The sequence below is a fragment of the Pavona decussata genome, unplaced genomic scaffold, assembly GCF_977016875.1.
Source record: "Pavona decussata unplaced genomic scaffold, jaPavDecu1.1 SCAFFOLD_170, whole genome shotgun sequence".
Classification (NCBI taxonomy): domain Eukaryota; kingdom Metazoa; phylum Cnidaria; class Anthozoa; order Scleractinia; family Agariciidae; genus Pavona; species Pavona decussata.
In genome coordinates this window covers 759,232-779,557 of record NW_028145581.1, presented here as the reverse complement: position 1 = coordinate 779,557, position 20,326 = coordinate 759,232, and the positions used below count along the sequence as shown (strand labels likewise).

General features: G+C 39.2%; 1 protein-coding gene and 1 pseudogene across 2 annotated transcripts; both read left to right on the top strand.

The window, feature by feature from the left end:
- Positions 1 to 1,880: 1,880 nt before the first annotated feature.
- Positions 1,881 to 16,287, top strand: LOC146464012 (NACHT, LRR and PYD domains-containing protein 3-like). Its single transcript, XM_085083819.1, has 3 exons — positions 1,881 to 3,287; positions 3,978 to 4,094; positions 16,261 to 16,287. Exons 1-3 carry the CDS (start codon positions 1,881 to 1,883, stop codon positions 16,285 to 16,287), a joined length of 1,551 nt encoding a protein of 516 aa, XP_084939945.1.
- A 2,032-nt stretch (positions 16,288 to 18,319) lies between these two features.
- Positions 18,320 to 20,307, top strand: LOC146464011 (uncharacterized; annotated as a pseudogene). The gene is made up of 3 exons (XR_014856760.1): positions 18,320 to 18,922; positions 19,420 to 19,911; positions 20,279 to 20,307. The product of XR_014856760.1 is annotated as an uncharacterized LOC146464011 (transcript).
- Positions 20,308 to 20,326: the final 19 nt, after the last annotated feature.

Below are 20,326 nucleotides of genomic sequence, written 5' to 3'. Positions count from 1 at the left end.
CGTTGTGAGAAAAGAGGCCCACCAAAATATAGCTGCCAAGGAAAAATAATTCTTTTAACCACTATTATGTCAATCCAGATTCTTTATCAGATCACAAGCATGAGCGTACGGGAAGGGTTTGGGGGCTTGGGGCGGCAAAGAAAAGGACTTGAATTACCAAAGAAATTCATAGCAAAATTATTTTTATCTCCACCCACATCTGGAAGCATGGAAAAGGCAACTGGAAAAAGTTTTATCGAGAATGCGTAACCAACCAAAGCCGGTAGAAAGAATTGGTAACAACTTGCCACAAAGAAAACAATTCAATTTATTTTCTTTACAGCCCAGAAAGTATTGAATTTTTGTGGAGAATAATCCCACTTGAGTCTTAAGTTAAATACAGAAATAAAATGGAAAAAAAAATTCAAAGAAAGTCCGCCATTGTCGACAATCCTACACAGTAAAATGCCAACAAGTCAAGCTCAAGTAATTTTTTTCGCGAGGAGGAAGGGAAAGAAAAAAGAAGAAAAAAAAAAAGCAACAACAACAAAAACAAAAACGCCCAGACACGAGCTCTTTGGCCGGGGAACGGCGCGGAGCGGGAGTAAGATGGGGATTAACATTTTATCCTCCATGCCTTAAGTTACTTAACTTAACAACTTAAAGCCTACCTAGATTAGAGTCTGAAAGTTCAACGGCGTACGCGACGGCTTACATTAATAAGTAGATTTTACAGAGACATGAAAATCGTGCAAGCCTGTAAACGGAACGTTAACACCGCCCATTACGATATGGCAGCTCCATCTGGTTGTTTGTTATGAATAGCAGTTACATAGCCCGGACACCGCGTCCTGTTTGCACAAGCGGCCAACAACTGTCATTCGGTGAAATTAACTTCTATCCACCTTCCCCCCTCCCCACAACCCCTGAAAAATTTTTCCTTGTACGCCGATAATCACAGGGTAGCGAACGATGAGTTTGTACCTTTTGGCGGCTAGATGAAGCTTTCATATTGCCACATAGAGTTACAAAGCTTTTACTTGTATGAAAGTTAGTTTTTTTCGATACAGAGATGCTCTTCTCTACAGAAACATGAGGCACACAAACAGTTGGTACACACATCACGTTTTGAAATTCTGCTCACATGGCGCGCTCTCTAATTGGTTAAATACAGTTCTCTGCGCACCAGAAGGCAGGTGCGTTTTTTTTAAATGATACAATTTTTATCTGTTAAATTATTATACTTTTTCTTTTGTTTTTCAGAAGTTGATTCCTACTCAGCAGCCTTAAAAGCATCAATAGAAAGACAAACAGAGTTGCAACCCAAACTGTTGGATATTCCTACTGTCGCCAAGATGAAAACAGACGAAATATTTACTAATCTTGTCATGCAACATGGACGAAAGCCTATTAAAGTCGGAGGTGCCGAAAGAAGGGCACATCTCAAGCAGTATGGTCAAGTGAGCGGAACTCGAGTCAGACACTGTCAAGAATTGTTTATTCGCACCACCGAAGAAAACGAAAATCCCAAATCCATTCTTGTCACTGGAAAGGCAGGGATCGGAAAGACCTTGTTCTGTCAAAAGCTTTTTCGAGATTGGGCTAACGATAAGTTGTTTCTGTCACTTACAGACGCGCAAATGCCTAGTTTTAAATTTGCGTACTTGTTGACATTTCGTCAGTTGAATTTACTAGAGAAAGAAACGCTTACCTTGAAAGAGATCTTAAACCGCTCCTCGATATTAGATGACCAATGAAATATCAACGACTTGCTTTTTGAATACATTGTTAATCACCCCGAAGAAGTTTTGATTATTCTCGACGGTTTTGACGAATTTTCTCAACAAGCTTATATCTCTGGCGATACGCATGAAAGGTATCCAAACAGCTGTCGAGAGAAAATGCCGGTAGCTGCACTATGTGCCAAACTAATCAGAGGAACAATTTTAGGAAAGGCTACTGTTATGATAACGTCAAGACCTGATGAATCTGACAAAATCAGTGGAATGCACTTCGATCGGAAGGTGGAAATTACGGGGTTTTCTCCACAAGAGGTGAGAGAATACATTGAGAAGTATTTCCGAGAGAACGAAATCATGAAAAACACTGTACTGGGGCATATCACGAAGAACGAGAATCTCATCAGTTTTGCTCACATTCCCGTGCTTTGTGCTCTGATGTGTTCATACATGGAGTACGTTCTGAAGGAATCAAAGAGTACTGAAGATCTACCTATCTCAGCAAGTGATCTCTATTTTGAAGTGTTCAACATTTTCAGGGAAAGACATAACAAAAACGAAGTTCCTCATTTTGACGAAACCTTTCTGGATGAACTATCGAAGTTTGCAGCCGAGATGCTTATGGAGAAAAGGTTCCTTTTCGGGGAGGAAGAAATGAAAAAGTTCAGTTCCGAAGAAGTTGAAAGCCTGAGGAAAAGCGGTATCCTTCATTTTGGTCCTCCCTTCAGAGTGTCTTTTTCTCAAACAAAAAAACATTTTTGTTTTACTCACTTAACTCTTCATGAATATTTAGCTGCCCGTTGGTTTGTAAAGAGGAGGGAAATTCCTCCAGGAGAAACTGTATCTACAATGGTCATGCAGTTTATGGCTGGTATTCTGTCAAAAGAAAAAGACGGGAAGCTTATGGAAAAATTGCTTAAACACGTTTCGCCAAACAAACGTGATGAACACCTTCTTCAAGCAAAATGTCTCTATGAATATCATGACAAGGAATTCGGTAAAAATTACTACCGTCAACACCCTATTCGTGGGGAAAAGATTTATTTTTGTAACACAAATGACGTAGATTGTGTTGCCATATCATTTTTTCTCGATACAATCAGTGCATTGAATGAAGAGGAACCCAGCACAAGACACCAAACATTGCCGTCTGGACAGCCGCCATTTAACACTGTGAACTTCGAAATTGCTGACTCGGGAATGAAATTGTATGAGCAGAGGCCATTCATCCCCATCAAGAGGTTAATCATTGAAGCCAGCACGATATCATCTGGATTAAGACGGATCTCTGCATCGTTAGAAAGAGATTCTTGTTTCATCACCGAGCTAACGCTGAATATATCTAAACTGAATAATGAATGTGCAGGTTTTATTGGAGGACCACTGTCTAAAACGTTAACCAGTCTTTCTCTGATAAATATTCAGATCACTAATGCCGGTGCTACCAGTCTATGTGAAGCACTAAAACAGCCAAGCTGCAAAGTAACCGCACTATATCTGTGTGCTAATCAGATCACTGGTGTCGGTGTTGCCAGTCTATGTGGAGCACTAAAACAGCCAAGCTGCAAAGTAACCACACTATATCTGGGTGCTAATCAGATCACTGATGTCGGTGTTGCCAGTCTATGTGGAGCACTAAAACAGCCAAGCTGCAAAGTAACCACACTAAATCTGGCGGGTAATCAGATAACTGATGTCGGTGTTGCCAGTCTATGTGAAGCACTAAAACAGTCAAGCTGCAAAGTGACCAAACTAAATCTGGATGTCAATCAGATCACTGATGTCGGTGTTGCCAGTCTATGTGGAGCACTAAAACAGCCAAGCTGCAAAGTAACCGAACTATATCTGGGTCATAATCAGATCACTGATGTCGGTGTTGCCAGTCTATGTAAAGCACTAAAACAGCCAAGCTGCAAAGTAACCACACTATATCTGGGTGATAATCAGATCACTGATGTCGGTGTTGCCAGTCTATGTGAAGCACTAAAACAGCCAAGCTGCAAAGTAACCAAACTATATCTGGGTCATAATCAGATCACTGATGTCGGTGTTGCCAGTCTATGTGAAGCACTAAAACAGCCAAGCTGCAAAGTAACTAAACAAGGCCTGTTTATCAGAAGAAGTTTTCTCTGCTAAGACATTTACGGCAACACAGATCCGTATTGAAATACGTTGGTAGAAGGATATACCTGATTGCAAAACTGTCTTTTGTTCCATAAGTTCTGTTTCACTGATACGACTTTCCGAATTGATTTTTAGACTGCAAGCAGTCCCTTTCTGGTTAGTCAACAGGGTGCGGTCGAGACTGGAGCGAGGAGAAATAAACGAGAAGAGACTGTGGGAGAGAAGGGAAAGAAAGGGACTGCGCTCTTTACTGTAACCAACGCGTTCGAATTTCCCATCGCACCAGCAACGGAAAAGCACCCTTTCCCCTTTTTTCTCGCCTCTCCCCAAACCCCCTTCCGCTCGTTTGTTCCAGTTTATTTTTCGAGTGACCTCTCGACTAACCAGAAAGGGACTGCTTGCAGTCTAAATTGATTTTTGGAAAATGTAATTAAAGAATAATTAAGCAGTGAGGGCATCGCGTACATTTGTCATAGACAGCAAGGCGTGTATTCACCCTCTAGAGACAATAGAGCCTTATCACTCGGCGGCCATGTTGATTCTCAGGGGAATAAAAAGCTGAGTGCGAGGCTTGCCGTGCAAAAACAATGCTTTTTATTCTCCTGAAACTCAACATGGCCGCCGAGTGATAAGGCTCTATTTCCTGTATAAAACGAGAAGAGGTAACAATATCCTGAAAAATTAGCCTGTCTCCAATCATTACATTTGTCTCTTTGTTCTTCCATGTTTTTGTGCTTCTCTAGTGTGAGATTGGCAATTTCTTCTTCTGTTATTCTTTCGAATGTGTTATCAACAACAACAACAACAACAACAACAACAACAACAACAAGCTTTATTTGCATGACTATTGCAAATTCATAGCTAATTATTGATTCGTTAACTAATTCCTAAGATAACTCAAAATAGAATAAAATAAAATAAAAAATAAAAATAAAATAAAAAATAATAAAAAAAATAAATAAATAAAGTAACTGAAGTCTTTGCTTATTTTAAACTATTCATACAGTAGAAGTAATCATTCCGGAGAGAAGTTTATCTCTCAATTCGAAGCACGAGGAAACAAATGAAATTAATTAAGTGTTTATAAAATAGTCAGTTGAGTTCATTATATGCGATAGTAAAGCTTCTTTTACTAATAATCGTGTAAATGGAAGGCTAGGTTCTATTTTAGTAAATAACATATCTCTTAAAGAAGAGTAACTAGGGCAATCTAATAAAAAATGAATTTCGTCTTCAATGGTTTTACAGTTGCAAACATTACACACCCTTTCATTACGGGGTATGTTGTCGTATCTTCTTGTTACAATCAAAAGCTTGTGGCTGCTTATTCTTAGTTTCACTAATGCTTTCCTAGGAGCGTTTTTCCTTGTGAGATCTAGGTAAGCAGAGGGGCCTTTGTTGTTTTTTGATTGTGTAATAAAAGTTGAGTTTTTGTGAGTGTTGAAGGGTTTGGTGCCAACAAGATATATTTCTTTTTCATAAGATCTATATATTGTTTGATGTTATTTTCATTCAATGTGTAATAATTAAAGTTGGGGAAATTATAGTATTCACTCATCTTCATGAGACTGGAGTAAAAACTAGTTTGACCGCTATAATGAAGGTCATCAGATATTCTTAGGGATTGTTTTACTATAGAATGTTCACCCTTTCCTTGGAGGTAGTGTACGTAATTAAGTATCTTTTTATTTATGTCAACGATTAGAGGAAATCTTCCAAGTTCAGATCTACATGCAACGTTGGATGACTTATTATGTACTTCTAAATAGCGTTTACAGAAATGTAAATGTATTTTTTCAATTCTGGAGCCTTCCCACGACTTAAAATCTGATTTAACAAAGGCACCCCACACTTCACTATTGTAGGTTAGAATTGGCTGAATTGTCAAAAATTTTACATGCAAGGGAAGGTTTCAGGGTACTAAAATCAGTGTGTCGTCTTAGACTAAAGAAAGCATGAAGAGCTTTTTGTCGAAGATGTTCAACCGAAAGTGTGAAATTTCCGGAAGACGAAATGCGAGTTCCTGAGTAAGTGTAGTCTTGTACTCTATCTATTAATTCATTGCCTATGTGAAAGGTATAATTGCATTTTTTGTGCTCTTTTGAAAAATCATTATCTTGGTTTTCTTAGGGTTTATTTTTGGCATCCATGAGTTGCAAAATAATGATAAACTGTTAAGGCAATTTTTTAATCCCAATTTTGATCGTGACAATATAATTAAGTCATCTGCATAATATAATGAGCTGAGTTTGGTGCCATTTGGTAGTACAAACGGGTCAGACAAAATATTGTTGAACGAAAAGGCGAAATCATTAACATATAGATTAAAGAGCAGAGGCCTTAAAATGCAGCTTTGACGCACACCTCTACTGTATTGAAAAGATCGCGTTTGACTATTTCCAATTCTAACAGAACACGTAGAATTCGAGTATAAACTTTTGATAATTTTATAAAAGTTTCCTCCGACATTGATTTGTAACAACTTGTACATAAGTCCATCGCGCCAGACAGAATTGAACGCTTTTCTAAAGTCCACAAAACATGCGTATACTTAAGAAATCGAATGTGGTTTGGCGTTGTCTGCACTCTTATCGACAACGATATTCGCCCTGTTTAAGACTAGAATGAAATAAGAATACACTAGTTTCTTGTTTTAGCCATTAGGTCATGTAACGATACCCTGATTAAGACAGAAAGTAATGAAATAGATACCCCGTTCAAGACAAAAGACCCTAAAAACCATACCTTATCGGGCCGCACGTCCCCGTTAAGGTCACATAAAGGAGTACCCCCCCCCGGGGGGATATTTGTCATCACAGTGGTCAAAATGTTGTGCTGTCGCGAGGCGCAGCCTCGTGAGTCCACAACAAATTTTGACCACTGTGATGACGAATATCGTTGTCGATAAGAGTGCAGACAACGCTAAACCACATTCGATTTGTTTTTTACCACAATTCCAACGTCAAAGAAAATTTTTACAATAACTGTCAAAATTTCCGCGCGCTGATTGACGCGAGCAGCGTTGTCTAGATTCTTATCGACAACGGAAAATCAGCCAATCAGATTACGAGATTAGAAACAATTTTGGTAAAATTTTTTTTTACCACAATATCAACGTCAAAGAAAATTTTTACAATAACTGTCAAAATTTCCGCGCGCTGATTGACGCGAGCAGCGTTGTCTAGACTCTTATCGACAACGGAAACTTAGCCAATCAGATTGCGAGATTAGAAACAGTTGCGGTAAAATTTTGTTTGGTTAGATTTGACATATTTATCTACTAGTGTTCGTAGTGTAAAGACATGGTCTGCTGTTCGATTTTTTGCTAAAAAAAACAATTTGAGATTTATGAAGAATGTTATGCGACTGAACGTGTTCGAGGAGTCTTTAATAGAGAATTGAGCAAAATAATTTACCAAGACAACTAGAAATACAGATTCCACGATAATTTGAGGGATCGGTTTTAGATCCAGTTTTGAAAATGGGTGTAATAAGACCATCGCACCAATTTTTAGGCATTGTACCTGAGCTGAGGGCCTTGTTAAATATAGCTGTAAATAAACTGGCATTAACTCGTTTAAGGTGGGGGTAAACGTGAATTTGAATGGAATTTTAAGAGGTTTGAAGAAGAGATAAAAGAAAGAAAATGATTTTTAAAACACCAACAGACAGTTGATACCCACGCAAGAGCACCCCAGGTTTCAAGTGGACTAACTTGGTATCCAGCTATTAATTATTAACTACAAATTCTAATTTTAAAACTTCACTAAATCTTCAATATTTCTTATTTCTCTTAATTTTACCAATCCGTCTAGAAAAACTATCTCCTCCTAAATATACCCAAAATTCACCTAAAAATTCACAAGACACCCAACAACATAGATTTACGGGATAAAGCAGAGAGTTTTTGGATTGCTTGAAACGTGAACGAGATATTTCCATTAAACCGATGTAAAGCGGCATGGAAACGCCTTTCAGGTTTACCCCCGCCTTAAGACAAACATTTTCAAGAACTTCCTTGATGTAATCGACATCAACCTAAAAGATGTCAAGAAATCCACGAGTTCAAGACTTCTGTCAGAGTTGTGAACGAAAACAGTAATTTTATGACGTTATAGGACGAAAACAAGCTTCGCACCAAAACGAGGCCGTGCCTCGTGCTCTTCCAAGAAAATGTGTCCTACATGGGAGGGAAAGACGCTGTCGCGTCTTTTTTTTATCAAATAAAGAAGCCTCAAATGTGCTCTGTTCTCTTGTAAGGCACGCAGGAAGCGGCTAGAGCACGAAAGAAGTTTAGGGGGAAACACGAGACGTAGTCGAGTGTTTCTCCCTACTTCTTGAGTGCTCTAGCCGCTTCCTAAGTGCTTTACAACATAACAGAGCACGGCCGAGGCTGCTTTATTTGTTTTATGATAAAGAATTCTTTTATTTCTCCCCGCATTCACCCTCATTTTCAAAACCAACTTCATTTTCCGAACGAACAGATCTGGCGTCAGCCGTGCATCTGCTTGATGGCGTGACAGCGTTGCTCCGTGCATCTGTACTTTGATAAAGCACGCTGTTTCAACCAATCAGCGCGCGCGTTATATCGAAATTTTATTATAAGATGTTTTCAGCATCATCAGGCTATTGGAGCTCCCTCGGCGGGTGGACCGGTGAGGGTGGGACTCTGCAGAGACTCTGCGCCCAATGAGGGGGGTAGGGGGGAGCAGAGACGGGGGAGCATTTTGCTCAAATTATTTTTAATTTTTTTTATTGTTATATTAACATGTTAAAAGGCGCGATTTCAGACTGCAGAGTTTATATTAAAAAACTGTTTGTTTGGCGGAAAGAGGTCATTGGTGCTTTCATAGTTCTTTATAGATCGAGATTCTGGTCCGAGTTAGCAGGGATTACACGCGAAATGGAAGGAGGAAATACGATGGAGAAAAGTCCTAAGGTGTTCCGAGTTCAATAGAGTATTTTAATCGGCAATATGTCATTATAAGCAACTTCCGGTATGACGTCAGGTAGCGTAACGGAAAATCAACTTACCTGAGTACCAGGCCTTCCTGAGGGGAGGGGGCAGAAAGGGAAGGATTCTCTCCTTTTCCTTCGTTACCCCTCCCCCCTCCCTCCGAAAAGCCTGAAACTCAGACTAAAGATGAACCAGACATCATCACGCGGTCTTTCTACTAAAACTATCCAATTAGCTCCATCACGCCGGGAAAGGTTTAAAAATCATCGAAGCGAGACTGAGTGGGGCATAAATAAGGCTGTTTATTAATCATTAAGCCTTTATGGCTTTCTTGTACTCGTTTGTGATTACTAAACAGAAATACCGTATGAGAACGGGTGAATTATGCGCTTTCCGCAAAATCTCTGCAACATTTGATTAAAAACCAGTAACTGTGTTTGTAAGGATAAACATTGCATCAAAATAAAATCACGGGATCTTGTAGTAGAGGATATAATGAACAATATATTATAAAACGAACCAATAAAAAATGCAATGCTGATTGTCCAGTTAGGGAAATTCAAATATATTGATAACAATATTTCGAAAGGCACGGCTTTTCTTCTTCAGCGTGTTTAAAACATTTGATTGCCAGACGTTTTGCATGTTAACTTCTTACTCTTCCTCCCTCCCTTCCCGCTCCACGTCCTCCATGCATGCACTTCTCGCGTGCAAATAATTCTCCTCTTACTAAGACCTTGGAAAACATCAGCGTACCACTCCATCTAAAATAATTTTGCACATTGCAATTTACCTGGGCACTTTTTAAACGACATCTGACTCATCCCTCTGGATCTAATACATACCATCAACCGGGAGTTCGCAGGAAAGCCTCGTAAAGCCTGGTTATGCATCAGTCATTTCCAGCATTTCCAGCAAACATACTGGTAAATGCCCCAGGGCGCGAACAAACGAGCTAGCCTGTTCAAATGTTCCACGGTACAGCCGAGTAAAACATAATAAGTTGATTTGTTGTTTTCTGGGCATACCTTCATGCCAATGAAAGCTAATTCAGGCCAAAGAAGTCCAGTGACCGTTCTGCGGATCTACCTTCTCATTCCTTCCTTCTTCGACAAAGGTAATGACAAACTCTTATCATTGTAAGAAACTGAGGGAATCACGAAGCCTTCAAATTCCTCGGGGTAGACGAATGCCCGGCCCCTGGGATGGGCAATGAGGAATAAAAGTCCCATTAATGCCCTGGGAGAAAGACATTGATGGAATTTAAAACTCAACATTTGGCCTGAAGACCACAGTGGCAAGACCCTGAGAGATGCCGGATCTTTTACAGACCAGTTAAAGACTTGAGATAACTAATTTCATTTATTTGATTTTTTTTTAAACTTTTAGGTATTACGGTCCTGTAACGTATTTAATCGATATATTTTAAGTCTGCCGTAAGGACCAGTCTTACCCTCTATAATTTATTAACTTGACAGCCTTAACTTTAGTAATGCTAAGTTTTCAAATATGATCCATGCACATTTTAGACGAAATTGTCACGAACATTATCATGTTCTCCCACTAGATTAGTTGTTTCGTTTCTTGTCATAATGACAGCCTCGTTATCGGTTTGGTTTATGGATCGTTTCAAGGTATTTTAGTTTTTCTGGTTTTAGAATTTCGAAAAGTTTGAGAAAGATTTGTTCAAAACTCAAGTTTTGAAGAACCCTTCTTGAGCTGTGAAATGAAATAAAACTTGTTTTAATTGCTTTTGTGTTAAAACATGTGTGGATTGAATTTCTTCACGGTTCTCCTTTAAAAGGTATTTTACCAGTCAAGAATTTACAGAAAGAAGTAGGACAGGATCGGTGATTTACAAGTAACGCAGTGCAAAAAAAAAAAATAAAATAAAATAAATAAAACAGAGAAAAGAAAATTAAAAAAAAAAAAATAATAATTAACACACACACCAGGTGACAGGAATGCGTGCCTTAGGTGTTCGGTGCTTAGGGGGATGGGGAGGGGGGCTACTCAATGAAGAATTCTCAGGGGAGGCTCCGCGCCTTGTTCCTTTATATACTATTTTTGGAAGAGAAGTTGCCCCATTCACATACCTACCGTAACAAATTTAAACTGCCTATATATTCGCAGGTTCTGTTCAAGATAGTTTAATTTGATAGGCCCTTTACTTAATTGACCGTTTTCTCTATACTTCAACTGGTGACATCTCTTCCCTTTTGTATACCTCCATCCTGAAAAAGGTTCCCCTATCGGCCGGAGCCTACCCGTATAGTTTCCTTATTGGAGTACCCCAACCCCCCTCCCTTCCCCCGGAAGGGTTCAGTGTAGTCCATTTTGATTATCGGTTATGTCACAAATCAATGATAAAATGTCCATGTGCTCTTATGCAATACAATAAGTGCTTCAACATGAAACTGGGACACTTCCCCCAAAATTAATGGTGAATTCGTATGGAAAGTAAAACGTGCTATTCTTCCGTCATTGAAATGGAGGAGGGGGGGGGGGGGTATGACTTGTATCAAAATTAATGTAACAAATCAGTTTTTATTGTTCATGAGATATATGCATACGATTTAAACTGTTTGATGGTACAGAGTCAAAGATGTAAGTATGATGTGTTGTCGAGGTACCCAACCAGACCCTTTTGAGGTGCTGGCCAAACATTAAGTACCTCTTTGCACAACTTTGGTATAAACAAGTCTGAAATCAAGTCTTGTGTGTCAAAATTACAGTGCATAAGAAACGGAACTCCTAATCGAGAATTGGCCTAAGAGAAGATAGAGCACCATTCACTATCTCTTCCATGATATAGATACTTGTTTCGAATAGTAATAATAATATCAAACAACAACTACCTCTTTGCACAACTTTGGCATAAACTGAAAACTCTGAAATCAGGTCTTGTGTGTCAAAACTACAGTAAAAAAAATTAAAATAAAAAATAAAAAACCGGCGGGCGGGACCTCCAAACCGGAATATGGCCGAGAAGATTGAGCACAATTTTCTATCTCCGGCAGCATATAGCCGTTTTATCTGTGGGTGCAGGCCTTGCCAAAAACTTGACCGATCCGGCAATTCAAAATTCATCATGTATTGAGGGCAACCTTCCACCTTTATCTAGGAACCAACCTCCGCACTACCATTATCCTAGAAACAATTTTCCAGTATTCAATTCTCTGTGAAAATCAAGCCAAGCCACACACTGATGAACGCCTTGATACGAAAATAGTAAATATAGAGACGCTTGTGAAAATTGTGAAAACAACACTTCGAAAGCGAAACTGACGTGTTCACTATTATTGCACATCCGTCTTCTATATTGGTCGACAAGTTATATTACGTATTTGTAATAAATTATCAGAAAAAGTGTACTTCAAGCTAGAATGATCAAAAACCGCTTTAGTTGTGGGGGGGGACAGGGGGGTCAAAACCTCCCGCCTCCCGTACCTTTGCCTCCCGCCTCCCGCCCTTTTTTGCGTTTCTCCCGTCCCCTAGTAAATTAGAAGGCTTCAAAACCCGTATTAGTCATAAAGCTGTACCAGGACGTACCATTCGAAGGCCTTTCATTATTCATTTTTTTTTACTATATTTATTTTTATTAACGTCAACATTATTGATAGGTTTTGTACTCTGAGTTAATGAAGTTTTGACTAACATAAAGACTTTTGCTCTTGAGCCATCGTAGCTTGATCAGAAACAAAATACAAACAGCGGTGATAAACATAATAAACTTGCGCATTTTATGTAACTTGAGGGTCTCATATGCTACATCCAGTTAAAATGCGCAAGTTTATTATGTTTATAACCGCTGTTTGTATTTAATTTTTGACTAACATGTTCGTCTTGTTTGACGGTTTAACCATTCTTTCAGTGTCAACAGTCTTAGACCATCGTGCAGTGTAATAGTTGTTGCATTTCTTAATTATTCATTTGTTGGGATCATGCATGTAATTCAAATAGGGACATGGCGAGCTGGCAGCCAAACGCCCCAGTTAGAGTTCAGTACGTCTGCCTAATTCTTGGCGCCGTATTGCGGATCCATCGCATTTACTTGATACACTCATTATAATCTTGATATCTTTCTCGATATCCTTACTCCCTAAAACTGCGTGAAAAAATTGCTTTTAGTTCGGGAAAAGGTAAAATGAAACTGTAGGACCTACTTTCAATCCAAGGTTTAAATCTCTGGGTTACTGGTGGTGAATTCTAAGCTCGTTGCTATTGCTCTGAGGAAAGAATTACTGCATTAAATGCCAAAAATTGTCCGAAATTAGGCAAACTGTTCATCAAAAAGAAGTCTTCATGAATGTGCCAAGGAGGCTGCACTGATCTCCTCCTACTCTTAATCCTATTCCTTTTTTCTATAAAGTCGTTCCTGATTGCTTCTCATGCTGTTTGGCTGCCTATTGTGATAGGAATCGATTTTGCCTTGTCCAAAACGAAAAACGACGCCGTGAAACGAACCACTCTGCACTCTCCACGTGCTCATTGAAACAGCATTCTGTTCGCAAATTCCCATACACCATGCAGCTAAATCTTTAGTACGGAGTCAGTACTGTCCGATTGACGGTCATTGGGAGCTAACTCCCAAGAAGGTCGTCCATGCCCCAGATTTCTCTCTACCGTACTGAAAAATACTAAGGACTACTAAAATGATTTTTGACGACATTGAATTTTTTTTATATCTCTGATACTAAATTTACAAGACGAGTAATTGCTCGCCTTGCTCACCGCTTTGAGACTTCTAGCAACTTGCGCGGCACTCACACGTGCGTTCACATGCCACGCTTGACATTTCATGAGCTATGACGTAACACCATGAAAGGGTTTACAATTTCACCGGTAGTAACCCTGTTCATCGCCTGAGCACGAATTTTTGTGTGCCCTTGGATATAAAATATTGTGTAAAGCCTCGGAGAACACTAAATGGAGGACAAATAACATTGTAAAACATTGTTGGGTTCTTTTTTTGATAGTATTCTAACGCATTAAAAGAAATTCACCGTTTTGTACTGCTCTCCCGCTTCCCGTCCTCTTAGAACTCCCGCCTCCCGCCCTTTCCTCTCCCGTCTCCCGTACCCCTCCCGCCCCCTATTCTCCCGGGCTCCCGCCCCCCTGTCCCCCCCCACTTAGTTGGGATCAGTTTTGTCGGTGATGAGTTGACTTATCATGAAATACCGTCACAAGTCTTCAATTCAATTTCGTACAAGGATGAAAGGGTCATTCACAAGGGTTCTTGAAAAAACTGCTTCGCAAGCAGATTCCTGTCGTCTCCGCTTCTACGGTCGACCGCAATGGTAGTGAGGCATTTCATTCTCACCTACACACACCTTTAACAAGTTCCGTTCACTTTTGAGACGTAATTGTGCAAAGTTCGAAATTTGAATTTCAGTTCCACAAGCGAAGCACGGTATAATTAGCTGTATCAGTAGAATTCCCTAACATTTCATGGCTACTTTTAAAAAAGTTACTTTTCAAAGGCAATATACTTCCACACAAAGCGTTGTTTGAAAATCACTGGCGCATTATATGCTAATTTCAGTCGATTTCTAACTGATATCGCACCCAAAGCTACGTTATTCACTTGGTTTTAGTTTGTTTGTGGCGTCTGTTTCTTTGCGTTGTAAATGAACAAAAATAACTCATTACCATGTTCCCGGTAAGATGAAAAGATTTAATCGTTAATTCGGCGAGCAAGTCTTGGTGCAGGCGGAAAAGACGTAGCACAAGAATTGCAACGCGCTCTTCGTAAGCAGCTCAGAAAATACAACATGTCCGCAAGTAAGGTAAGATGGCTGTATTGTATTTGCCATGAGTGAACGGTTTACCGTTGAAATACATTGAATAGAAAGATCGACCGTGACTTTGTTTTATCCAGTCCCGCGTTTTGAAAAAGGCGGTTGGTGTGTAAAGAAACTGTTGTGTTGCATCGATGGGGAGTAGAAAGGAATGTTTGGTTTTATCAACACAGTTGATATGAGGCAATTTGGCCACCGTAAAATGACTCGAGTACTGACGTTTCGAGTGTTAGCCCTTCGTCAGTCATTAATCGAATCTTTTTAAGGTGGCCAAATTAATACCTTATCAGCACTTTTGATAAAACCAAACATCCGTTTACGGGAAAGCCGATTATCCGTAACAACCCGCGATCTCCACCACAAATCTGTAATCACCTTTCAGAACTGCTCAACCTGTTGTTTAAACTTCTCCGATCAAATTTTCAAAAAAAGCTGAAGAACAAAATAAGTTTATGCTTGTTTTTTCAACGTCTGAATGGCAGATATAAATCACTGCCATCCTCTTTAGATTCTTTACTCTTTAGTGTGATTTATTGTGGTGGATCGCATTACGGTGCAAGAACCCATAGCATTAAAATAAATTGTTATTTTTGGTGACCGTAAGTTATTTTATATTTACATGTATTTGTGTCTGTGCTAAAGACTAAATGCTGGATATCTTAAAATTCCAGACATAAACGCATTTTTCATGAGACCACTTTACATGCTAACTGTATGCGAGTACTTTCCCGTTAATTTTGGCTCCGCGAGTGGGTCCTGAGATGAGTCAAATCCTGCGCTGTGATTGGCTACCCGAGAGGTTCGAGGTTGGATGGAGCCGTCTTGCCCGCTCGGGATTACTCGTTGCCCGTCCGCTTGGCCTCGAAAGTTTAATCCCCAGCAAAAATGCAATCTTTTCTTCGATTTTGTCGTTGTTCTGGGGGAAAACGGTAACTAAAATGTTCGGTAGACTCTCAACATTTACCTAAAGGAAAAAAAAGAGAACGGAATCATCCTGGTTTAGTAAAAATTTTGTTTCAGCAACAGTGAATGTGAGTTGAATCGGTGAGTTGTTCTGCGTGTTCTGTGTGTATTTGGAAAACTTATTGTCTCAAGTCGAGTACTAAATTGATCAGTTCTTTAGGTTTGCAATAACTGTATTTAAATCATATCGTACTGAAAGTTGCGTTAAGTGTTTAGAGCAGTTCAGAAAAGTGTTTTTCTCAAGTTCGCCGAAGAAGCCCACGTTTTTAATTTAGCCACATCTTGCTTGTTGCAAATAACAAAATCTTATCAAGCTTTCGCCCAGTTTTCTGATTTACCCGCTCTATTTTTCGGCTTATGTTTTCAAAATTTCAAAATGTATTGTTTCATTCAGGAATTATTGATTGTTGGCCGAAAACTGTGTAAAAATATTTATCAGTTTACGCCACCACGCGATCGGCTGAAAATAGCGAGTTTGCCGGATTCTATTAAAATCTTCCTGCACTTGCGAAAATCTAAATTTTTCGTACTCAATAATTGTATACTCCCTTTAAGCCATTATAAAGTTAGTTGTTTTCCATGATAACATGCTAATCCAAAAATGCACTGAAAATAAATCTTGTACCGGCCGACTATGAAGAATTTCTTTCCGAGCAGAACAGTTTCATGTTCTGTTTTGTTTATTTTGTTGTTGTAGTTTCAACTTGTAGATCAAGCCATATAATAAATCCTTTATCGTTCTTTTTTTTTTTTTTTTTTCTTTTTTCGCGTTTTTATGGACCTCTACTCAATTAAAGAACTTGGCCAATATCCAGCCATTTTGACCACACGCTTGGTCAATAACGCATATGTACAGTTAGTGTATGGTAGTTCCGTTCTTTATGAAGTTTTCGTGAGAGGTCGGCGTAATCGATGCAAGGAAATCGGAATTTGTTACGAAACTTTGTAACCAAAGCTTTTCTAAGCTATGTTGATGATAAGTAATGGTGGTGCGTATGTCTGCAACAAACTGGCTTCTTGGAACAAAGTTTCTTTGCAGTATGGAATCAACCAAACGTTTTATACATTTGTCTAAGATTACTGGGAGCAAATTATTTTTTATCGTTGAAGCTCAACATGCGGATAAAAATACTCTTATGCGTCATTTGGCGCCGAAACAAAATTTCGTTCATGAGGTGGAACAAGATTAATATATATGTAAATATGCGCAATGGCAGGAAATAATATTGTATTATTCAGTAATTACACAGGCAAACTCGGAAAAAGAAATTCCGAGTGCTCCTATCAGGAGTCGACCCTAAGACCTTCCAATTACAAGTTCGGATGCTCTACCACTGAGCTACAGGAGATTCGTGGGAGCTAAGACCGTTAAACTAGGGTCATGGGACAAACATCCTGCATACTGCCAGGATTGGAAGGTCAATGAGTGGCATATGCGAAATGAAAGTAAATGTGATGTAATATTTAAAGCCTGGTGAACAAATGAGAATGATGTATTATTCAGTAATGACACAGGCAAACTCGGAAAAAGAAATTCCGAGTGCTACTATCAGTAGTCGAACCTAAGACCTTCCGATTACAAGTACGGATGCTCTACCACAGAGCTACAGGAGATTCGTGGGAGCTATGGCCGTTAAACTAGGTTCATAGGAAAAAAATGTCATTGTGCATATGCCACTCAATGAAATTTACAAACTGTGTAGTGATTATGCAGTTAAGTAAATGGCTGGTAAAAAGGAGAACCCGCCATAGAAACCTGTCATTCAAAAGAAAAACTAATAATAGAGATTCTTGAAATTTTACAAATATTTCCTTTGTTTCCGCTTGATAGTTAAATCGTAGCTCAATTTCCATAACGTGTTGTAATTCAGGACAGCCCAACGGAAACGTTTAACAAAATAGTCATAATGTTGTCTCCTGTGTTCCCAGATCGTTTTATGCCCTTTTTAAATACACATTTATGTCACCTAATACAGATTGATAGTTTAGGTGCAAATGTCAGTCGCTAGCGTTTAAAGTGCCCCTGGGACGAAAATTTCATTTTCCATCTTTTTGCATTTTCGTGTAGAATATGACCTTCTTACTCATGTTACCAAATTTCAATCCTTTACGGCGATTGGAAGTATTTTCCATAAACTGTATTCTGCTGTTGCGAACTAAATAACAGCAGAAATACAGTTTATGAAGTAGAATCCATATGAAAATTAGCCATGTGGAATTTTCCGTGTTGAGCCAATGACGTCACTTCCCGTAATTTGAGCCTTAACTTCCGGAACAAGGCCAAGTAATGGCGGCCGTGAAATCTCGAATAAAGAGCTAAAAAAAAAAAAATACTTCCAATCGCCGTAAAGGATTGAAATTTGGTAACATGAGTAAGAAGATCATATTCTACACGAAAATGCAAAAAGATGGAAAATGAAATTTTCTTCCCAGGGGCACTTTAAGGCAACGGGATCTTATTCCCCAAATTTATTGGCTGTTCTTGGTTTTAGGAAATAGATAGTTGTCATCTTTTCGTATTTTTTTTTCGACATATTTCCTCCCTCGATATCCACCGAACTGAACCATTGATTGCCCCTGCTCTCCCCGATTTTCAGCAAAAAGTAAAGTGTAGTCCAAAAAATCTCATCAGTTTGGTCCGCGACAGAACAAAACTGAATCACGGGGGCCACACATCAATTACAAAAAAAGGATACCAGGTAATAAACACATTCTTTGATTAATTTAGTTTCTTTTTATTCGTCTTTCTACTAAAGATGAATGTCTCTGTTGAAGAGAAAAGATGGATTGTTGGAGGAATTGCTATGAACAAAGTTGTCGCTCCAGTTTTGCGAGATGTTATCAAAGCAGGAATGGACACTCATTATGACGACTTGGACAAACACCTGACCCCAAGCTGTACTCTGAAGACACTGACTTATCCTTACGCCAATACCGATCCACACCTTAAAAAACTGAAATTTCAGAACGCTAATAACAACAGTGTACTGTTTGGCAATGACAAAAAACTACAGTTTTACTATCAACAGTTCAGTTGACCTGGCCAAGATATACCTGCCGAATCATCTTGCTATGTTTTCTGCCTTTGATGAGTCGCTGGACATGACTGCCATCTTAAACTTGTTGGGAATTGCCTACTACCAACCAAACCCTATTTTCTCCGCGCTCACTCAGACATCTGCTGATGATGTAAGAAAAAAATGTCCGAAACAAGTGGGGCCATTTTGACGTCAGTGGATGGTCTGATACCTACTTCGATGATTGCTTTGCTAAGCTAGAAGCATTGGTGAAATGTCTGGGCCTGACTGCTGGGAAGGAGAAGAAGACATTGGAAGATCTGTATGATTGGCAAACTAAAGGTAAGCAAGCGAACTCTTTTTGCTAAGCGTTAGCTCTTGCTTTGAATGGAAAAAACGAAGAGTTAAATGAATAATTAAACGAACGGACGAAAGAACGAGGAAACAAACTCGCGAAGGATTAATTTTTACCCACACCTGCGCCATTAAATAAAGCTGACCTCCAAGAGGGGTGTGCTTATTAAAAAAACAGCCGCCTAACACAAATGAAATGACGTGTAATATAAGTTGCACTCAAAATGACTCTATAAGTTAGTGGATAGATAGATATCATAAAAAAATCATTAAGCGGTAAGAATTGTTTAACAACATTATTTGTTTCGCAATTTCTTTCTGCATACATGTAAACGAATTTCTTCAAGGGACATTCCCTTGGACTGAATGAATCGGACACCGTCTAAATCGAGTTTATTTTACTGACCTAAACGGTATGTATACTTTAATGTTTTATAATCTAGTAGTATGCTAATCATACAATCCCATCTGTTTGAATGCTGCAGGGTGCCAGTTGTGTATGGGACATGCTGTGGACGGGGATCTTCTGACTTTAGTGCAAGAAAATGTCAATGATCTCATTGACGACAGCAACAACGTTAAGTCGGTATTGGATCAGCAAATCAAGCAGTTCGCTTCAGTTCAAAAACAGGTCGCCGTCCTTGAAGATTCGCAACTTTGTCATGGAACCAGGCTGGATGAACATGATGACACTTTGATGCAACAACAGGAAAAGCTTCAAGAGGTGGAAGGGACTCTGAAGAGACTGTTGCATTGTCAGAAAGCTGTCCACGAACGACTATCGATGCAAGTTCAGGCGTTACAAGAAGGACTTGCCAAGACAGACGACAAAGTTGAGCTGCTGCAGCAGGGCCTAACTGCAATGACAGACAAGCTAGAACACGAAGTTGTGCAAGTGCAGCAGGGCCTAATTGCAAAGACAGACAAGGTGGAACACAAAGTTGAGCAACTGGAGCAGGGCCTAACTACATTGGCAGGTAATGTTGAACACGAAATGAGCAACAGCACTGTACGTTGATCGCCGTATGATTTAAATTTATTACTCTTATAATTGAAGCCTCAAAAAGGCAGCAATAAATCGAATTCAGTTAAATTTCAAAACAAATCAAAACTGTAATAACACGAACGTAACTGGAACCCAACAAAACGGAAGCTCAGAGCTCATCCCCGCGGTCATTAGTTAAAGTTTTAATGTCTAGTTCACAGCAGAGAAACTTCTCGTACTTATAAAATGACGGTTTAATTTCTAGTTTACTGAGTGGTGTGGCCTTCTGCTTCAAACTGGAGGGGGGCTTATATCCGGATGAGCTTATAATCGGATGTATTTTTTTTGTTTGCATGTAGGTTATCCAGAGGACCATCCTTTAAAGTGATGACAATGATGACGATGTG

What these genes read in the sequence shown, in the direction of transcription:
- LOC146464012 (XM_085083819.1), top strand. Translation starts at nt 1,881, where the DNA reads ATGCCGGTAGCTGCACTATGTGCCAAACTAATCAGAGGAACAATTTTA. An exon ending in TAAAACAGCCAAGCTGCAAA is followed by an intron (nt 3,288 to 3,977) that starts GTAACCACACTA and finishes ATTGATTTTTAG; the next exon opens with ACTGCAAGCAGTCCCTTTCT. An exon ending in AAGGGACTGCGCTCTTTACT is followed by an intron (nt 4,095 to 16,260) that starts GTAACCAACGCG and finishes TTGTTGTTGTAG; the next exon opens with TTTCAACTTGTAGATCAAGC.